The sequence below is a fragment of the Gossypium hirsutum genome, chromosome A07, assembly GCF_007990345.1.
Source record: "Gossypium hirsutum isolate 1008001.06 chromosome A07, Gossypium_hirsutum_v2.1, whole genome shotgun sequence".
Lineage (NCBI taxonomy): Eukaryota > Viridiplantae > Streptophyta > Magnoliopsida > Malvales > Malvaceae > Gossypium > Gossypium hirsutum.
In genome coordinates, this window is record NC_053430.1 from 29,058,708 (window position 1) to 29,078,598 (window position 19,891).

The 19,891-nt window shown below is 36.4% G+C and overlaps 1 protein-coding gene across 1 annotated transcript; it reads left to right on the top strand.

Moving 5' to 3' along the window:
- The first annotated feature begins 9,019 nt into the window (after window positions 1-9,019).
- Window positions 9,020-10,641, top strand: LOC107955830 (uncharacterized). The gene is made up of 5 exons (XM_016891621.1): window positions 9,020-9,131; window positions 9,174-9,251; window positions 9,689-9,878; window positions 9,993-10,276; window positions 10,541-10,641. The coding sequence occupies exons 1-5, from the start codon at window positions 9,020-9,022 to the stop codon at window positions 10,639-10,641; spliced, it is 765 nt and encodes a 254-aa protein (XP_016747110.1).
- The last annotated feature ends 9,250 nt before the right edge of the window (window positions 10,642-19,891 follow it).

The window sequence follows — 19,891 nt, forward strand, 5'->3', positions numbered from 1 at the left end:
AAGTAGAGAATCTAGTGAGCTACTGCTAGGACGAATAAGGCTCTGGCATTTGGAAAAGTTAAGCTGGTAAGGACAAATGATAGCAGATGAGTTTTTGTGCTCCACCTTTGGGTATTTGCTCGTTGTTGTGCTGCTTGTATGGTTTGTTTATATGTCTGCTCTGAGTTTTATAGTTATATATGATTATGGTGAACGAGAAAGTCATACATACATAAGGCTGTGTGAATACATGAATGACTGCAAGTATAATCTTTGAATTGTGTGATAGAACTGTGTATAGAGGTATTGATATGTGGTGTAATCCTTGTTATAATAGTGTATGGAATGTTATGAGTGAAATGCATGTTATAAAAATACGAAGTAAGTAGGAAGTTATTTTGACGGGTTAGATGAAGATAGTAAAAATTGGCATAATAGAGGAATGGACGAATTGAAAGGAGACTGGTCCTAGGAACCTCTCGAACATGTTAGGAAGTGGCATTAGTGTGGGCCACTTATTTTGTTCTTTGATGCGGATCAGAATGTCTCCCATGTCCTGCATATAACGGTTCTATCACTCCGATATCGACATATCTATGAGGTCCGTCTTCCTCGACGTGTTTGCTTTCCCTTTCCTCTTTGTACGTCTTTAAATGTTGCTCATTTGTTTAGTTTGGAGCTTTTTCTCATGATTATGCTTTCCTTGGAGCTCAATGAATTGGTCATATAAGTTATTCACAATCACACTTCTAGTAAGTCTCATAAACGGCTCTATATGTGACATAGGGACATCGGCTCAGCGACATAAGGCAGTAATTAGATGTGGGAATTACATACTCTATTTCTGATGTCATATACACTTGAGCATCTTCTCGTATATCTAGTCACTATACAAATTTCATCTCTATGCAAAATCTAGTAAAGCATAACCACTTGATAGGTGGCAACATTAAAGGCACTATGGGTCAACGTGAGGCAGGTGCAAATAAATTGCATCCACATCTTGGCTATCGGGAACATGATAGTCGTGTTAAACTTCAATAGCACCTCAAAATTGGCTTGGCGAGTCCACTTGCCATGGCCATGCATCAGGTAGTTTATAATACCCTCTAATTCAAAGTCCTCAAATGTAAGTCAAAGGTCTCTAAAAAATCGTAGGTATAATATAGGGTGTCATAGAATTGACAAATATCTTGAGGTTCAATTGACACTTCTTTGCCCCAGGCAGTCATGTGAGTGATCATCTCACCTCTCTACTTTTGATTCTCTCTATCTTTTAGGGAGGCATAAAATTTATATATAATAGCGTCAACCACCGGTTAGGTTGGGGTTGAATAAAAATTATTCCCATTATGGGATTGAGCGAGATCTCAAATCTTGTCGCAAGAAAACATAGTGGGATTGCACACACGCTATTGTATAAATGATCATCCACTCATCTGAAGGAAGAACCGCTCAACTTTCATATTATAGAAGTGATTGGCCTCAGGGTTACTCAGTGCTTGAGTGGAAGGTTGTTGTTTTCTTGGTGCTAGTTTCTAATTACAATGAAATAACAACTAACCCAAATAATAAAAATAATAAAGAACAAGTTTAGAACACAATACCTCAGACTGTTGTCAACTAGCCTTGGTTCCTGGTCGATGTAGAATGGAACAAAATGAAAAATAAAAACTAAAACTAAAAGAGATGATGAGCACTTACTTAGGATAATCGCAGATTAAGAATGCGAACAATTAAAGCTCGGTGGTGGGAAAAATGTGCGGTGGCTCCAAAGGAATGTTTTTTTTCTCTTTTGGGTGTTTTAGATCGTGAGTTCTTAAGCCTAAAATAGGTGGTTATAAATAGAATTTCAATAGGCTTTATGCCTGAAATGACCCAATTTTGACTGATAATATAGACGTGTCACGCCACAACCTGTGCAAGGCATGACACAGTGCCCTAATTTTCTTATTTTGCATTCGAAATCCTCCTATCGCGCCCCAGCTTGTGTGTGGTGCAACACACCCCTTTAACATCAAGCACCCTTGCTTCAAAATGCTTGTATCGTGCTATAGCCTATGCATGGTGCAACACAACATTGTTTCCAGCCCTTTGGGGTATGTCGATGTCCTCTAATCATCCATTTTCGATCTTATTTAGCTTTCTTTCGTCCCATTATGTCTGAAAACCTAAGTTCTACTGATCTTAAACATGTGATTACATCCTAATTATCTTAAATTTTTACTACAAGCTAGAAATTGAGGCTAATTTATAGAATTTTATAACTTTATTAAAGCTCTATGGTTAATTTTATGTCATGCTACCGGACGTGTCTAACAAAGTCTTTCAATTTACCATCAACTTCAATTCTCGTTCATGACCGTCTTGACTCTTCCAATTGCTTTTGTTTTCTTTTAGATCTCACCATTTTTCTCGTTCTTGTGCCTTCTGAGTACCTACATCTGTACCTTTTTTTATTTTTTAGTTGAAATTATTGTATTGGGCATCGGTTCAACATTCTTCTCGATTGGTTCTTAGTGCTCAGTTTCTTTCTCCTTCTTCATGGGCTTGCTGACTTTTTTTGTGACTTTCTCTTCTTCATAGTCGAGTTTGGTTAACGTATTCAATTCCTTTCCCACTTGTACTGTAATTACCTTTACGTATTCCTGCCCATCTCTCTGAGGATTATTCTCTATGTTACTAGGAAGGCTCTGGCCATTTTATTTTTGGAACCTCGTCATTGATTGGCTCATTTGATCGTAGAAGTTGTCTATTTGGGATTCGAATCGTCTGCATGTTGCTTCAACTTGTCAAATATCCATCTTCATTATTTGTATCTACCAGAATGGATAATGGTTTTTTCTTAGTAGAAGGTGTGTTTTCTAATCGGGTTAACCTGTAATGCTCCATACCTGGATCCAACGATCAAGTTGGGCGTGGGGTGTTACATCGGATACAGAGGTATTTAACCACATCAGTTGCTCATTCAAGCTAAATATATTCGTGTTAATTTACCAGTCTAAACTAAACCTTTATGGCATATTAATTGCTTATTCAAGTTGAAAATATTCATGTAAGACTACTCGTCTGAGCTAAACCTTTAAAATGACATTAGGTCACTAGTCCATGCTAAACCTGTGTCACATGTATCTTCAAGTCTACAACAAATTTTGGATCTCGATAATCATCTATAATCAATTCATATGAGTGTGCACAATACCCTATTGACATGTCATTACATCCTCACCTTTACTAAGTTCACTCGGGTATTTTTAACACATGTTTACATTCCTTGAAAATTTAGTCCAGAACTCACATTTATACTATTTCACAACCAAACACATATATGATCACAAGTCAAATACACAACAACTTAATCACAACTATACCATATGAACTTACCTAAAAAAACAGGAAATGGAACTTCTAAGGCTATTCAACAATTTTATCTTTTCCCATATTATATGCATGAACCAGTTCATTTTCATTTTTCAAACGCCCCTAAAGTTTTACATTTTATTAAATTTAGTCCCTAAAACCGAAATAACCATAACTTTCAATTTTGAGCTTCGGTTTCAAAATCTATCTCAATTACATCCTTTTAAGAACCTTTATTATCTATAATTACAAAAATTTTACATCAAATATCTAATTTTTACACGTTAGTCCTTATATTCAAAAACTAACAATTAAACAGTACAATCTAGTCCATTTTGAAATTTAAGCTTCAAATATCAAAAGTTAACACCACTTTCTTCAAGAAATCAACAATGGAAACTTTTAAAAACTTTAACAGTTTCGTAAATTGGTACACGAGCTAGCTAAATCAAGCTCTCATGACCTCAAAACATAAAAATTACAAGAAAATGACTTAAAATGGCTTACCAATTGAGACCGAAGCTTGATATTCTAAAATGGTTTTCTCCCATTTAGGTTTTGTGTTCATTCGATGAAGAAGAAGGAAATAAGAATGATAACATCCATTTACTTAACTTTTATAATTATATTAACTTAATTAATCAATATTTATTTAATTAAAACTTAACTATAGTTAACGAGATTAGTATATTCTTAATACCATCCACCATCGTTTGACCATTTAAAAATGGTCTAATTACTCAATTGGTCCTTTGGTCATTTAAAAATATATAAAGATAAACTTTTACAATTTAGTCATTGTACCTTAATTAACTATCAATTCAGCAAAAATACTACACCAAACTTTAATATATTTATATATTAGTCTCATAAATATATTAATATTTACAAACTTGGTTTATGAAAATGGGGTTTCGAAATCTTCGTTTTCAATACCACTAAAAGTCGAGTTGTTACAACTTTAGATGATTGTGCTCTTGTAAACTAGATAGAGCAGTAGCAAATCTTAGTTGGTGGAATCAATTTTTAGATTTTAGTTTCAAACATTTACCTCTTTTGTTTTTGGACCAATGCCAACTTCTAATTTAAATTGGAGAATAAGCTTTTCAGGCTAGAATGCTCTAGATGTATAACCTTTCCGCTTTGAGGTGTCTTGGACTTTAGATAATTACCACGATGTGGTGATTCAAATATTAGGAGCAACAAGGGAACTTGCCAGAGCACATAAAGCATTTGGGTAGGGGGTTCTAGATGTGGAATCGGCAGTGACAATAGTTTGTCAAGCAAAGACTAATTTTCTATAGCGACATCTAAATGAATTGAATGACTTGCCAATTAATGATAATGTGCATGCTAAAATTATTAATGTATAATTGGGTTTATGATTAGAAGTATATAGAAAGAAAATGTTTTGGGAGTAACATGTGAGGGCTAATTGAATTAAGTAGGGAACAAAAATATAGTTTTCTTTCACCTATTTGCATTTCAACAGAGGCTGACTAACAAGTTGCATTATTTGGAGTGTGGCCATGGTGGAGTGATGGAAGATATGGATGGAATATTGTGGATTGCTTATAACTATTTTTCTATGTTTTTTACTTTACAGAGGCAAGGAGACTTGTCATGTTCACTGTCGGGAGTTCAACGTTGTGCTATGGATGAGATGAATAATGCACTCACAACAACTTTTGAGTTGAAAGAAATAGTGAAGGTAGTTAAAAAGATTCCTCCAACTAAGGCTTTAGGAATGGATGAGATGCTCATGCTCTTTTTTCAAAAATACCGACACATAATAGGAAGAGAGGTTGAGACTTGTTGTTCAGATGTGTTTAATAGGTGAAGATCGATTAAGGACATCAATTGAACTACCTTTCTTTTAATCTTAAAGGTGATGAATCTGACAACTATGGAAAAAGCTGAGGCTAATCAGCTTATGTATGAAAATTTATAAAATTATTTCCAAGGTTTTATTTCATCAATTTTAATCAATTTCACATTATTGTATTAACATTGTGTATATTGTATTTGTTCCAAACAAGCTAATCTCTGATAATGTTCTTGTAGCATATGAGATCTTCCCTGCTTTTAAAAGGAATAGAATGGGGAGAAAAGGATCGTTCGTACTAAAGTTGGATTTGAGTAAAGCATATGATAGGATGGAATGGCACTTTGTAGAGGCAGTGATACTTAAATTGTAATTTGATTCTACATAGGTTTTCTTGGTTCTGCATTGTGTATCATCTACTTCTTATAATGTTATGATGAATGGATAGTCTGCTGGTAAAATGATCTCGACCAAAAGGTTGCATTAAGGGGACATTTTAAGCTCAAACCTATTTCTATTTTGCAGCAAGGTTTTTCACCTTATTATGTATGGCACAAGCTAAGAGGTGACTTTGAAGTGCTCAAGTGTGTCGTGGAAGTCCATGAGCGTAACATCCCGAATCAGGGCCTAGTTAGAACAGTGGTTTTGAGACCACAAATCCAAAATATAAATAATTATTTTATGATTCTCATGAGGTCTATGATATGATTGTATGCTTGTGTGAAGGTTTCATGAAGAAATTCTATTGATAAAGTGTCTAATTTAACTTTAGGACTAAATTGAATCAATTGCAAAGTATGTGTTTCTAGAAGCTTTTAATATGAAATAGCTTTGGATTATTAATTAGAGGTTCTTAAATAGCAATTTGCCCAATCTCTATTTTTTTGGACAAAAATGGGCACGAATAGGAAAATTTTGAAAGAAATGCCTTACAGGCATTTTGGTCATTTGGTTAATAACAGAATAATAAGGGAAAAATAAGTTAAAAATCTTTTCTATCTTCCTCCTAGTGTGCTGAAAATTTCAAGGAGCCATAGCTAGGGTTTTGTTCATCTTTTCAAGCTTGAATGTAAGTTAATCCTAGCCCCGTTTTTAATGTTCTTTATGTTTTTGAGATCTTTGAAGCATGATCTAGCTATTTCTACCATTATTTTGAGCTAGGGTTCATGTTCAAAAATTTACCCCTGTGTGACATGCATGTATTTCGGTGTTTAATGGAGGAATATGGAAGTTTGATACATGATAAACATCTTTTACTAAGTGGTTTTTCATGAAAACCCCTAAAAAGAACCTTTTTGTAAAAGGTCTAAAATGGGTGGAAAGATGTATGATTTAATGAGAAATGTGGGTTATTATGAGTATGTCATAGGTTCGGCTAGGCTCGGGTAATAAAAAATGAACACATTTCATTTTACGAGCCGAGGGACTAATTTGTAAATATGTGAAAGTTTAAGGGAAAAATCATAATTTTGCCCTGATTTGAATAATGTGATGATTAAATGAGCTAAATTTGCTATTATAGATCAAGAAAAACAGAGTCCAGACCTAGATCAGGGAAAAAACAATATTTTGGACTAAATCGAATTAATTGTCCATATTTTGTACCGAGGTAAGTTCATGTGTAAATAATGCAATATTGTATCATGTTTTAATGCTTTATTAATGTATGAGTTTCTACGTTTAATTGTTACAATGAGTGTATGAATGATACTATGGTCAATGAGAATGATATTGTGAACCAGTTCGACATAGATGACACGTCGAGAAAATCCTATTTGAACCTTAGAAATAGTTAGGCTACAAGTGACATGTCACCAGGAACTATGTGATTATGAGCTCGTGAAATTATATGTATATGTGATTATGAGAATCTGGGTGCTAGTCTTGTACGTTCTACCGGTGTCTGGGTATCCCGGCATGTGTTGCGGTACCTATCAGCTTGTGTGAGCAGCCTGAGTAGTTATGTCCTAACTGTTAGCTTGTGTGACCAAGCCCGTGATTAGCTCGAGAGCAAGCAGTGTATGATTGTGATGTAAGGTAGCATGTGGCTATGTTTGAAGCACTATGTGCAAGTCTTCCGTGTATCCAATAGTATTCCGTGTTCAACAAGTAAACATGTGAGTTATTCGACAAGTAAATAAATAATGAGAAAATATGACAATGTGTTACGAGTTGGTACAGGTATGTACGAAAAACTTATATGAATGAGTTCGGTATGTGATGAACTTTTGGTAAGAATGAAAATGTGTAAGTATGTCTTCAAATTTAAGCTATATGTGAATGTGTAAGTTATGTCTTCAAATTTAAGCTATATGTGAATGTGTAAGTTATGTCTTCAAATTTAAGCTATGCCTATGAATATGCGATAACACATAAGTAAATTATGATAAGTCAATGGTATTTATATATATGATTATGTTGCTATTTATTTGCATGTGAACTTACTAAGCTTTATGCTTACTATCCTCTCTCTTTCATTTTCTTATAGTATCGCCAAGCTAGCTCTGGGATCGAAAGACGTTAGAGGCTTAATTACACTATCAACTGGACATTGGGTATAGTTAGTCTCAACATTTTGAGTATGGCATGTATAGGGACTTGGTCTTTTGTTATATGTCATATTGGTGTAGCCAAATGTGTTGACTTATGGTAATATTTGATTAATTTTGTATATAGCCATGTGATATGGTTCATATTGATTATTTGGGCTGTAACCCTAATCAGTTATGCATGCATGTAATGTCTTATACTTGACGTGATTGCTTGTGGATGAGATGTGTGATGAATGGCACTTGTGCTAAATAAATAAAGCATGGCCAATAAATATGACCAAAACTATGGTATAATTGAGTAAATTGGAAGTAGGTTTAACAAGATGAATGAATATGAAATTGGTGTGGAATTCCATATGAAAGCATAATGGTTTGGATAGGAGATATGTTGACATTACAAAGCCATGGGTTAATCATGTTTATGAGTATTTAAGTGTCTAATTATACTATGTTGCATGCAATCAAAGTTGAATAAGTGAATAAGCGTTTGAGGGTGTCCAATGGCTTGGAAAATAGCCTCAAAGTAGTCCACACGGGTAGACACACGGGCTTGTGTCTACCCATGTGTGACACACGGTTTGCCCCATGGGCTTGTGATCAGGCCATGTGTCCCCTGCACCCTAATTAATGCAAAATAGAATGCCCAGTAGGAAACACACGGGTAGAGATACGGGCTTGTTTCTCTACCATGTAAAGGACACGGCCTTAGGACTTGGGCGTGTGCCCAGGCCGTGTAAAGTCTGCACCTAATTTTAGAATTTAGTTCGCCACATGGACTGAGCACACGAGCGTGTGACTTGGCCATGTGACCTTATTTTGTTGATGACGTCATAGTCAAAGAGTTACACGGGTTGAGGACAAGGGTGTGTCCCATGTCATATGGGCATGTGTGACCACACGGCCTACTCACACGGGCATGTGACCTTCCAAAGCATGAAAATTTTCTAAGTGTTGTAAAAGTTTTAGAAGTTCTCGGTTTAGTCCCGAACCACTCTCAATGTATGTTTTGGGCCTTGTAGGCTCGTTTAAGGGACGATACGAATGTTGTTGAAAAGTTTTAAATTTGAGTGAAAATTATGTCTCAATTCTGCATGATTGCTCTGTTATGAGTCTGGTAATGCCTCGTACCCTATTCCGACTTTGAACACGGGTAAGTGGTGTTACATTTAGTCATATCAGAGCTACGGTTTAGTCAATTCTTGGACTAACATAGCATGTGTACGAGTCTAGATATACACGCCATAAATATATTATGATAGTGTGAAGACTCCTGATGATTTTGAAATGTGTTTTCATTTAGTAAATGGATCCTAACAAAGTAGTGGCAGATGATGTTCAAAGTAACGCACCTGCACCCGCTGAAGGGGCAGCGCTGTCTGATAGTAGACCCCCTACAGTTAGTCGAGGAGAAGGAGGCAGAGAAGCCTTTCTCCATATGATGGATGCTTGGTATACAGAGTTTGTTCGAACGAACCCGAATGTTCAACCCCTTCCACCCCCACCTATTCCTCAACCTAACCCCGTAGCACCCCAAGGTATGGACTTCGTGAGACTGAATAGAGCTCCAGTTGATAAGATTCAGAAATAAAGAGCCGAAGAGTTCTGAGCTAGTGAAGATGATGACCCTGAGAAGGTAGAATCCTGGCTTGAGAATACCATTAGGGTGTTTAATGAGTTATCATGCACACCTGAGGAATGCATGAAGTGTGTTGTGTCCCTTCTAAGAGACTCAACTTACCAGTAGTGGAACACCCTTATGTCGGTGGTACCAAGGGAGAGAGTTAATTGGGAATTCTTCCAAGAAGAATTCAGTAAGAAGTACATTAGTCAGAGATTTATTGATCAGAAAAGGAAGGAATTCCTCAAGTTAAAACATGGTCGAATGACGGTAACAGAATATGAATGTGTATCGACTGAGGCCATCATGTTCAAAAGATTTGAAGATGGATTAATGAAGACATCCGATTGTTAGTGGGTGTCCTTAAACTGAGAAAATTTGTTGAGCTCGTAGAGAGAGCTTGTAAAGCCAAGGAATTGGCTAAAGAGAAGAGAAAAGCTGAGTTTGAGTCTCGAGATTCGAAAAAGAGACAGATGGGTAAATCATTTCAGTCTTCAACTAAGAAACCGAGAGAGTTTAATACTCGATCGAGTGTTTCAGCTGGGTTTTCAATCAGGAACCATGGGAAATAGTATTTGGGTTATAAGGCTCAGACTACTTCGATAGCGAGTGTGGGTAATGTTTGACCTAATAGACCTGAGTATCAACATTGTGGCAGGCGTCACCTCGGTGAATGCTGGATGAATAGCCATGCATGTTTCAAGTGTGGTTCACACGATCATTTTACCAAGAATTGTCCTGAGACGGTTGAAAAGGAAAAATTTCAAAGTGTAAGATCAGGCAATGCTACTTCTAGAGGGAAACCACAGAAGAATCTTAGAAATAGAACGAGTAGTAAGAGTGCACCTAGAGAACCAACTGTGAGACCCAAGGGTAGAGCACCTACAAGGACTTACGCCATTCGCGCTCGCGAAGAGACTTCATGCCCTGATGCGATTACGGGTACTTTTTCTCTTTATGATACTTCTGTTGTTGGTTTGATTGATCCGGGATCTACCCATTCGTATATATGTGTGAAATTGGTATCTAGCATGAAGATGCCCATTGAGTCTACAGAATTTGTGATAAAAGTGTCAAACCCTTTAGACAAGCATGTGATAGTTGACAAAGTATGGAAGAACTGTCCTTTAATGATTAGAGGTCATTGTTTTCCGGCTAATCTCATGCTTTTTCAGTTTGATGAATTTGATATAATACTTGGTATAGATTGGTTGATCATGCATGATATAATAGTAAACTGTAGAAGGAAAATCATTAAATTGAAATGTGAAAGTGGTGATATTCTTCGAGTTAAATCAGATGAATAGGATAGCTTGCCTGTAGTGATTTCTTCTATGACTGCTCAAAAATGTCTGAGAAAAGGCTATATAGCTTATCTTGCTTTTTTGTTGAATACGAAGGAGTCTGAGTTCAAAATTGAGTTAGTACCGGTAGTATGCGAATATCCAGATGTGTTCCCAGAAGAATTGCCCGGATTGCCTCCAATTAGGGAAGTTGAGTTTGGCATCGAATTTGTTCCGGGCACTGCACCTATTTCGATTACTTCGTATAGGATGGATCTGATGGAGTTAAAGGAGTTAAAAGCTCAGTTGAAAAAGTTGACGGATAAAGGTTTCACGAACCTAGTTATTCACCGTAGAGTGCACCAGTTTTATTTGTGAAAAGGAGATATGGTTTGATGAGGCTATATATTAATAACCGACAACTCAACAAGGTGACGATAAAGAATAAGTACCAATTGCTGAGGATAAATGATTTATTTGACCAATTGAAGGGAGCCACAGTATTTTCTAAGATAGACTTGAGGTCCGGTTATTATCAGTTGAGGGTTAAGGACTCGGATGTACTGAAAACTGCATTTCAGACAAGATATGGTCACTATGAATTTCTAGTGATGCCTTTTGGTTTGACGAATGCTCCTGCGATTTTCATGGATTTAATGAACCGAATTTTTCGACCCTATTTGGATAAATTTGTTGTGGTGTTATCGACGACATCCTGATTTATTCTCGTGACGAGTCTGAACATGCCGATCATCTGAGGACTATCTTGCAAACCTTGAGAGATAAGCAGTTGTATGCTAAGTTTAGCAAAAGTGAGTTCTGGCCTAGAGAAGTCAGATTTTTGGGGCATATTGTGTCGGGGGAAGGGATCCGAATTGATCCGAGTAAGATTTCAGCCATTGTTGATTGGAAACCGTCGAGAAATGAATCCAAGGTTAGAAGCTTTTTGGGCTTAGCTGGATATTGCCGAAGGTTCGTTAAAGGATTTTCTATGATTGCCTCTCCAATGAAAAATTGTTGCAAAAAGATATCAAGTTCGAGTGGTTAGAAAAGTGCCAACAGAGTTTTGAGAAATTTAAAGCATTGTTGACTTAAGCTCCAGTATGTTGTAAGGGATGGAAAGTGCAATCGCCAAAGCCGAAATGGGGTGTATGTATTGTATTTCCCTCCTCACCGTAAGCTGCCTTGTCCCCCCTCAACTATAAAAAAGATACACATACCATGGATCGGATCGAATTGCAAACTGGAAAGATTTGTACAAGTTATACCTTTCGTCACCACTTTGTGGAAAATCATTAGATATGAATATGTTAGATACCTGCGACTCGATTGGTGAAGGTGAAATAGTATCTCTCCCCAAAAAAGCATGTTTTTTTTTACCACCGCCCAAACTATGTGATTGAATAAATCCTCCTCTAGCAATGGAGAATTCTAAGAATCCTTTTTTTTCCGGATCATTCCAAAAAAACCGTTTTTGAATTTTTGGTGCGGAACAAAAAAAATGAATTGAATTCAAAGTTGGGTCGAGTGAATAAATGGATAGAGCTCTACGGCCCCAATTATAGGGAAACAAAAAGGAACGAGCTTCTGTTCTCAATTTGAATGATTACCTGATCTAATTAAACGTTAAAAATAAATTAGTGCCTAATGTGGTAAAGGTTTTTCTACCATTAGGTTCTTCAATTTATTCATAAAAGAAACGAGAGACAAGAAAACATCTTTGATTACGATTAAAAAGAACAATCTCAAATAGACCAAGATCAAATTTCGGGTCATTTCTTGGTGAACATGATCTGCCATAATCTCTTCGATACTACCACTTGGATCTGGAACCTACATGCCCCGAGTCGAGAAAAAAATTTGTATTTTATAGTGATGCATTCTTAAATGAATTGGGTTGTATGCTTATGCAAGAAGGCAAAGTGATAGCCTATGCCTTAAGGCAATTGAAACCACGTGAGAAAAATTATCTGACACATGATTTGGAGCTAGCTGCCATTGTGTTTGCATTAAAGATTTGGAGACATCACTTGTATGGCAAGAAGAGTTGAGTATTCACCAATCACAAAAGTTTAAAGTACTTGATGACTCAAAAGGATTTGAATTTACGACAACGGAGGTGGTTGGAGTTGATAAAAGATTACGAGTTGGTGATTTATTATCACCTGAGAAAGGCGAACGTGGTCGTCGATGCTTTAAGTAAGAATTCCTTGTTTGAATTGAGGGCTATGAACACTCAGTTGGCCTTAGCAGATGATGGCTCGATTCTAGCCGAGTTAAGAGCTAGACCAATGTTTCTTCAAGAGATTTATGAAGCCCAGCAAAATGATGGTGATTTGCAACCCAAAAGGTTTCAATGTGAATCAGGTACAGAATCAGAATTTCGGATTAGTTCCAATGGTTATTTAATGTTCTCAGATAGGATTTGTATTCCTAGGAATACTGAGTTGATTCAAAAGATTTTTCTTGAGGCCCATAGTGGTCGTTTGTCTATGCATCCAGGTAGCAAAAAAATGTACAATGACTTAAAAAAATTGTATTGGTGGCCGCATATGAAAAGAGATATTTCTAAGTTCGTTTCGAGATACTTGATTTGTCAACAAGTGAAAGCTGAACACCAAGTACCTTCAGGCTTTCTTCAGGCTGTGATGGTTCCCGAGTAAAAATGGGACCGTATTATTATGGATTTCGTAACGAGTTTGCCTTTGATACCGAGAAAGAAAGATGTTGTATGGGTTGTTGTTGATCGATTAACAAAGTCGACTCATTTCATACTGGTACGTATCGACTATCACTTGACAAGCTAGCCGAGTTGTATATTTCTGAAATAGTGAGGTTACATGGAGTGCCTTTATCGATTATATCGGATAGAGATCCGAGGTTCACCTTGCGATTTTGGAAGAAGTTGCACGAGGCTTTAGGTACAAAATTGAATTTTAGTATCGCTTTCCATCCGCAAACCAAAAGTCAGTTTGAGTGAGTAATTCAAATTCTTGAAGATATGTTGCGGTGTTGTGTCATTGAGTTCCAAGGTAATTGGGAAAAGTGTTTACTGTTGGTAAAATTTGCCTACAATAACAGTTTTCAGTCGAGTTTGAAAATGGCGCCCTATGAGGCATTGTATGGACGTAAGTGTCAAACGCCTTTGTATTAGACCGAACTCAGAGAGAATTAGATTCACGGAGTTAATTTAGCCAAAGAAACCGAAGAAAAAGTAAAGGTAATACGTGATGTTTGAAAGCCGCTTCGGATAGACAGAAATCGTACGCGGGTTTGAAACGGAAAGAGATTGAGTTTTAGGTCGATGATAAGGTATTTTTGAAAGTTCTCCATGGAAAAAGGTTTAGAGATTTTGTAGGGAAGGCAAACTAAGTCCATACTTTATTGGACCGTATGAGATCACCGAGAGAGTAGGGTCGGTTGCTTATCGGTTAGCCTTACCATCCAAATTGGAAAATATTCATGATGTATTCCATGTGTCTATGTTGCACCGATACCGATCTAATCCTTTGTACGTGGTTTCACCGACAGAGGTCGAGATCCAACCGAATATGACTTATGGCGAAGAGATTTTGGCCCAGGAAGTCAAGCAATTGAGAAACAAAAGTGTTGCTTTTGTGAAAGTTTTATGGAAAAGACATGGGGTTGAAGAGGCTACATGGGAAACGGAGGAAAACATAAGAACCCAATACCCAAACCTTTTCACCGGTAAGATTTTCGGGGACGAAAATCCTTAAGGGGGAGAATTGTAACATTTTGAATTAGAGCCTAGTCAAAATAGTGGTTTTGAGACCACAAATTTGAAGTAAAAATAATTATTTTATGGTTCACATGAGGTCTATGATATGATTGCATGCTTGTGTGAAGGTTTCATGAAGAAATTCTATTGATAAAGTGTCTAATTTAACTTTAGAGACTAAATTGAAGAAGTTGCAAAGTATGTGTTTCTAGAAGCTTTTAGTATGAAATAGCTTTGGATTATTAATTAGAGGTCCTTAAATAGCAATTTGCCCAATCTCTATTTTTATGGACAAAAATGGGCACGAATAGAAAAATTTTGAAAAAAATGCCTTAAGGGCATTTTGGTCATTTGGTTAATAAAAGAATAAAAGTGAAAAATAAGTCAAAAATCTTGTCCATCTTCCTCCTAGTGTGCAGAAAATTTCGAGCCATAGCTAGGGTTTTGTTCATATTTTCAAGCTTGAAAGTAAGTCAATCCTATCCCCGTTTTTAATGTTCTTTACATTTTTATGATCTTTGAAGCATGATCTAGCTATTTCTACCATTATTTTGAGCTAGGGTTCATGTTCAAAAACTTACCCATGTGTGACATGCATGTATTTTGGTGTTTAATAGAGGAATATGAAAGTTTAATGCATGATAAACATCTTTTACTAAGTGGTTTTTCATGAAAACACTTAAAAAGGACCTTTTGTAAAAGGTCTAAAATGGGTGGTAAGATGTATGATTTAATGAGAAATGTGGGTTGTTATGAGTATGTCATAGGTTCGGCTAGGCTTGGGTCACAAAGAAAATGAACACATTACATTTTATGAGCCTAAGGACTAATTTGTAAATATGTAAAAAATTTAGGGCAAAATCATAATTTTACCTAAATATAGTTTTTGGACTGATTGAATAATGTGATGATTAAATGAGCTGAATTTGCTATTATAGATCAAGAAAAATGGAGTCCAGAACTAGACCGGGGAAAGAATAAGATTTTAGATTAAATCGAATTAATTGTCCATATTTTGTACCGAGGTAAGTTCATGTGTAAATAATTTAATATTGTATCATGTTTTAATGCTTTATTAATGTAGGAGTTTCTACGTTTAATTGTTACAATGAGTGTATGAATGATACTATGGTCAATAAGAATGACATTGTGAACCAGTTCGACAAAGATGACACATCGAGAAAATCCCATTTGAACCTTAGGAATAGTTAAGATACAAGTGACATGTCACTAGGAAATATGTAATTATGAGCTCATAAAATTATATGTATATTTGATTGTGAGAATCCGGGTGCTAGTCTTGTACGTTCTACCGGTGGCTGGGTAGCCTGGCATGTGTTGCGGTACCAGTCAGCTTGTGTGAGCAACCCGAGTAGTTACGTCCTGACTGTTAGCTTATGTAAGCAGGCCCGTGATTAGCTCGAGAGCGAGCAATGTACGAGTGTGATGTGAGGTAGCATGTGACTACGTTTGAAGCACTATGTGCAAGTCTTCTGTGTATCCAATAGTATTCCGAGTGTTCAATGGGTAAACATGTGAGTTATTCGACAAGTAAATCAATGATGAGGAAATATGACAATGTGTTATGAGTTGGTACAGGTATGTACGAAAAACTCATATGAATGAGCTCGGTATGTGATGAACTTTTGGTAAGAATGAAAATGTGTAAGTTATGTCTTCAAACTTAAGTTATGCCTATGAATTTACGATAACACATAAGTAAATTATGCTAAGTTAATGGTATTTGTATATATATGATTATGTTGTTATCTATTTGCATGTGAACTTACTAAGCTTTATGCTTACTCCCCTCTCTCTTTCATTTTCTTATAGTATCGCCAAGCTAGCTCGAGGATTGAAAGACGTTGGAGGCTCGATTACACTATCACCTGGACATTGGGTATAGTTAGTCTCAACATTTTGAGTATGGCATGTATAAGGACTTGGTATTTTGTTATATGTCATATTGGTGTAGCCAAATGTGTTGACTTATGGTAATATTTGAATAATTTTGTATATGGCCATGTGATACGGTTCATATTGATTATTTGGGCTGTAACCCTAACCAGTTATGCATGCATGTAATGTATTATGCTTGACATAATTGCTTGTGGATGAGATGTGTGATGAATGGCACTTGTGCTAAATAAATGAAGCATGGCTAATAAATATGACCAAAACTATGGTATAGTTGAGTAAATTGGATTAGGTTTAACAAGATGAATGAATATGAAATTGATGTGGAATGCCATATGAAAGCATGATGGTTTGGATAGGAGATATGTTGACATTACAAAGGCATAGGTTAATCATGTTTTTGAGTATTTGAGTGTCTAATTATACTATGTTGCATGCCATCAAATTTGAATAAGTGAATGAGCATTTAAGGGGTGTCAAATGGCTTGAAAAATAGCCTCAATGTAGTCCACACGGGTAGACACACGGGCGTGTATCTAGGCCGTGTGTGATACACAGTTTGCCCTATGGGCGTGTGATCCGGCCGTGTGTCCCCTGCATCCTAATTAATGTAAAACAGAATTCCCAGTAGTAAACACATGGGCAGAGACACGGGTGTGTTTCTCTGTCGTGTGAAGGGCACGGCCTTAGGACATGGGTGTGTGTTCAGGCCCTGTGAAGTCTGCACCTGATTTTAGAATTTAATTCGTCACACGAATTGAGCACACGGGCGTGTGACTTGGCCGTGTGACCTTATTTTGGTTGATGACGTCATAATCAGAGAGTTATACGGGTTGAGGACACGGGCGTGACCCATGCCACACGAGCGTGTGGGGCCACATGGCCTACCACACTGGCGTGTGACCCTCCAAAGCATGAAAATTTTCTAAGTGTTGTAAAAGTTTTGGAAGTTCTCGGTTTAGTCCCAAACCACTCCTAATGTATGTTTTGGGCCTCGTAGGCTCGTTTATGGGACGATACGAGTGTTGTTGAAAAGTTTTAAATTTAAGTGGAAATTATGTCTCGGTTCTGCATGATTGCTCGTGTATAAGTCCGGTAATGCCTCGTACCCTATTCCGACATCGAATACGGGTAAGGGGTGTTACAATGAGTATCCCACTTTTTCTTTTGTAGATAATAGTAATTTATATAGGGAAGCATCTGAAGTAAGAGCTAAGGTGATGCATGATACTATTAAGAAGTGTGAGGCTTGCTTGAGTTGATGTGTGAACTTTGAGAAATCTTTGATATTCTTTAGTGCCAATGTCCTTACTATTATCAAAGATTTAGTCTTTCATATCTTGAATATCTGAGCTACTAATAACTCGGAGAATTACCTGGAGCTTCCTAATATAGTAGGGCTTAAGAGGTAAGAGGCTTTTCGAGGTTTGAAGGACTGAATGTGGGCTAGTCTTAACAACTGAATGTCTATTTGTTGTCTCATAGAGGTAAGGAAAATTTTATTAAATCGATTCTACAAGCAATACCTATATGTACTAGATAATGTTTTTTGTTACCATCAAGCCTTTGTAAATATTTGGAAAGCATTATTGGTAATTTTTTGTGGCACTGTAACATCTCGGAATCTGGGGTTAGAAGTTTTGATGTTTGTGGTTAAGGTCAATAAGTGGGTTAAACATTTGGGTTCAACTTCGAGTTTTAATGTCAGAATAGGCCTACTGGTCTAGTGGTTAATAGTGTGTTAGTGTATCTCTGGGTCTCGTGTTTGAATCCCAATGAATGTTTTTGTCATTTAATTATTTTTATGTTATTTTATTTTGTCTTAAAAAGGGAAGTTAACTTTTTAAATAGAAAAATGAAGTTTATGTTCTGAAATTCTTTTACTTTTCTTTTTCTTCCCCGTCGTTCCCTTTTTCTATTCATTCCAATTTTAATCGCATTTGTTTTTCCTTCTTCTGTTTTGCGGAATTTATTTATCGTTCTGTCAAAGAAGATCATCTTTGTGCATTTCATTTTGTCAAAGGGCTGCTTTATATCGCGTTCTAAGGTGTGTGTTCTGAAACGGTTTAACTTAGGTAAAGAATTGAAGTGAAATTCAATTGTCTTGCGTGTTTCTGAAACTATTGATTTTTAGTGTTGAGTTGTTGATGGATTGCATGATATTCTGCATATTTCGATATATTTCTGGGTTACCAAGTGTTGGGAATCGTTTCGGCATCAAAAGTATGAATTTCGGGCTATTTCGGTGTGGTTTTGTGACCACACAGGTGGCCTCAATGGCGAGTGCCCCACATGGGTGGCTCACACGGCCATGTGAAATTGGGAATTAGGGTTTTTGGGAAAATTTTGGTGCCACACAGCCTGGCAACACGGGCATGTGACCTACACGGGCGTGTGAGATCTCCACACGGCCGTGTCACCTCTACTCTTTATTTTTAGCATTTTTGGACAGTGAGTTATAGAGGCTGACACACGGGTATGTGTAGCCTCCACATGGGGGTGTAGACCCCCACACAGCCTGGGCACATCCACACGACCATGTGGCCCTATTTTGCAAAATTTTTGTTTTGAGTCATAAATTATCTATTTTATGTTTTTGTGTAATCCAACCCTCGGTCAAGCCTTGGTAAGTGTGTTTGGGACTCAGTTTAGTTTGATTCGTATATATACATGCGTTTATGGGCTTTAATGTTATTACTCGTTTATGTGATGAATAAGTATGAGTTTATTATTTTTGCCATAACTGAACACTAGAGCATAAGTGTAATCAAATTTGAACTTGTTCAACTAGAAATGTTAATGTATGTTTCTGTATATTTTCTGCATAATATGTGCATTGTAGCATAGCATGAAAATTTTGGTGTAACACCCCTTACCCAAGACCGTTGTCGGAGTCGAGCACGAGGCGTTACCGAACTTAGTTTACTAATTAGGGGCATAAAAATTTACTTTTAAAATTAATTTAGTTTCGTTCATTCAATATGTTCCTAAAAAGGGTTCTCGGGACCCTAAAACATGAAATTGAAACGGTTTGGGAACAAATCGGAATCAATAAAAAATTTTCGATCACTTAAACAAATTAAAACAATTTATTTCATCTTTCATAAATAAATTGTCCATCTGCGTCATAGTCACTAAATAAATCATAACTCGAGTTACGAAACTCGAAATTCAAATCTATAAATTTTCTCTGAAACTAGACTCATATATCTTCTTACTAATTTTGTTTTAGAATTTTTGGTCTAGCCAATTAGTACAGTTTATTAGTTAAAGTTTCCCCTGTTTTAGAGTTAGGCTGCTCTGACTGTTGTTCACTACGAATTAATTTTCTCCCTGTACAGAATTCAAATAATCATGTCGTTTATTTCTCTTAAACTCCTAATTATTTTTTTACAATTTTTAGTGAATTTCTAAAGTCAGAATAGGGGATTCAGAAATCACTCTGACCCTATCTCACCAAAATTTAAATATCTCATAAAATATAACTCTTTTTTTACTCTGTTTCTTTCATATGAAAATAGACTCAATAAGCTTTAATTATATATCTCATTCACTATCTAAATCCATTTATACTATCTTTAGTGATTTTTCAAATTCACGTCATTACTGCTATCCGAT

Coding starts and splice junctions, on each gene's coding strand:
- LOC107955830 (XM_016891621.1), top strand. CDS start 9,020: ATGGATCCTAACAAAGTAGTGGCAGATGATGTTCAAAGTAACGCACCT. Junction 9,132..9,173: donor AGTTAGTCGAGGAGAAGGAG/GCAGAGAAGCCT, acceptor CTTGGTATACAG/AGTTTGTTCGAACGAACCCG. Junction 9,879..9,992: donor CGATCGAGTGTTTCAGCTGG/GTTTTCAATCAG, acceptor ACATTGTGGCAG/GCGTCACCTCGGTGAATGCT.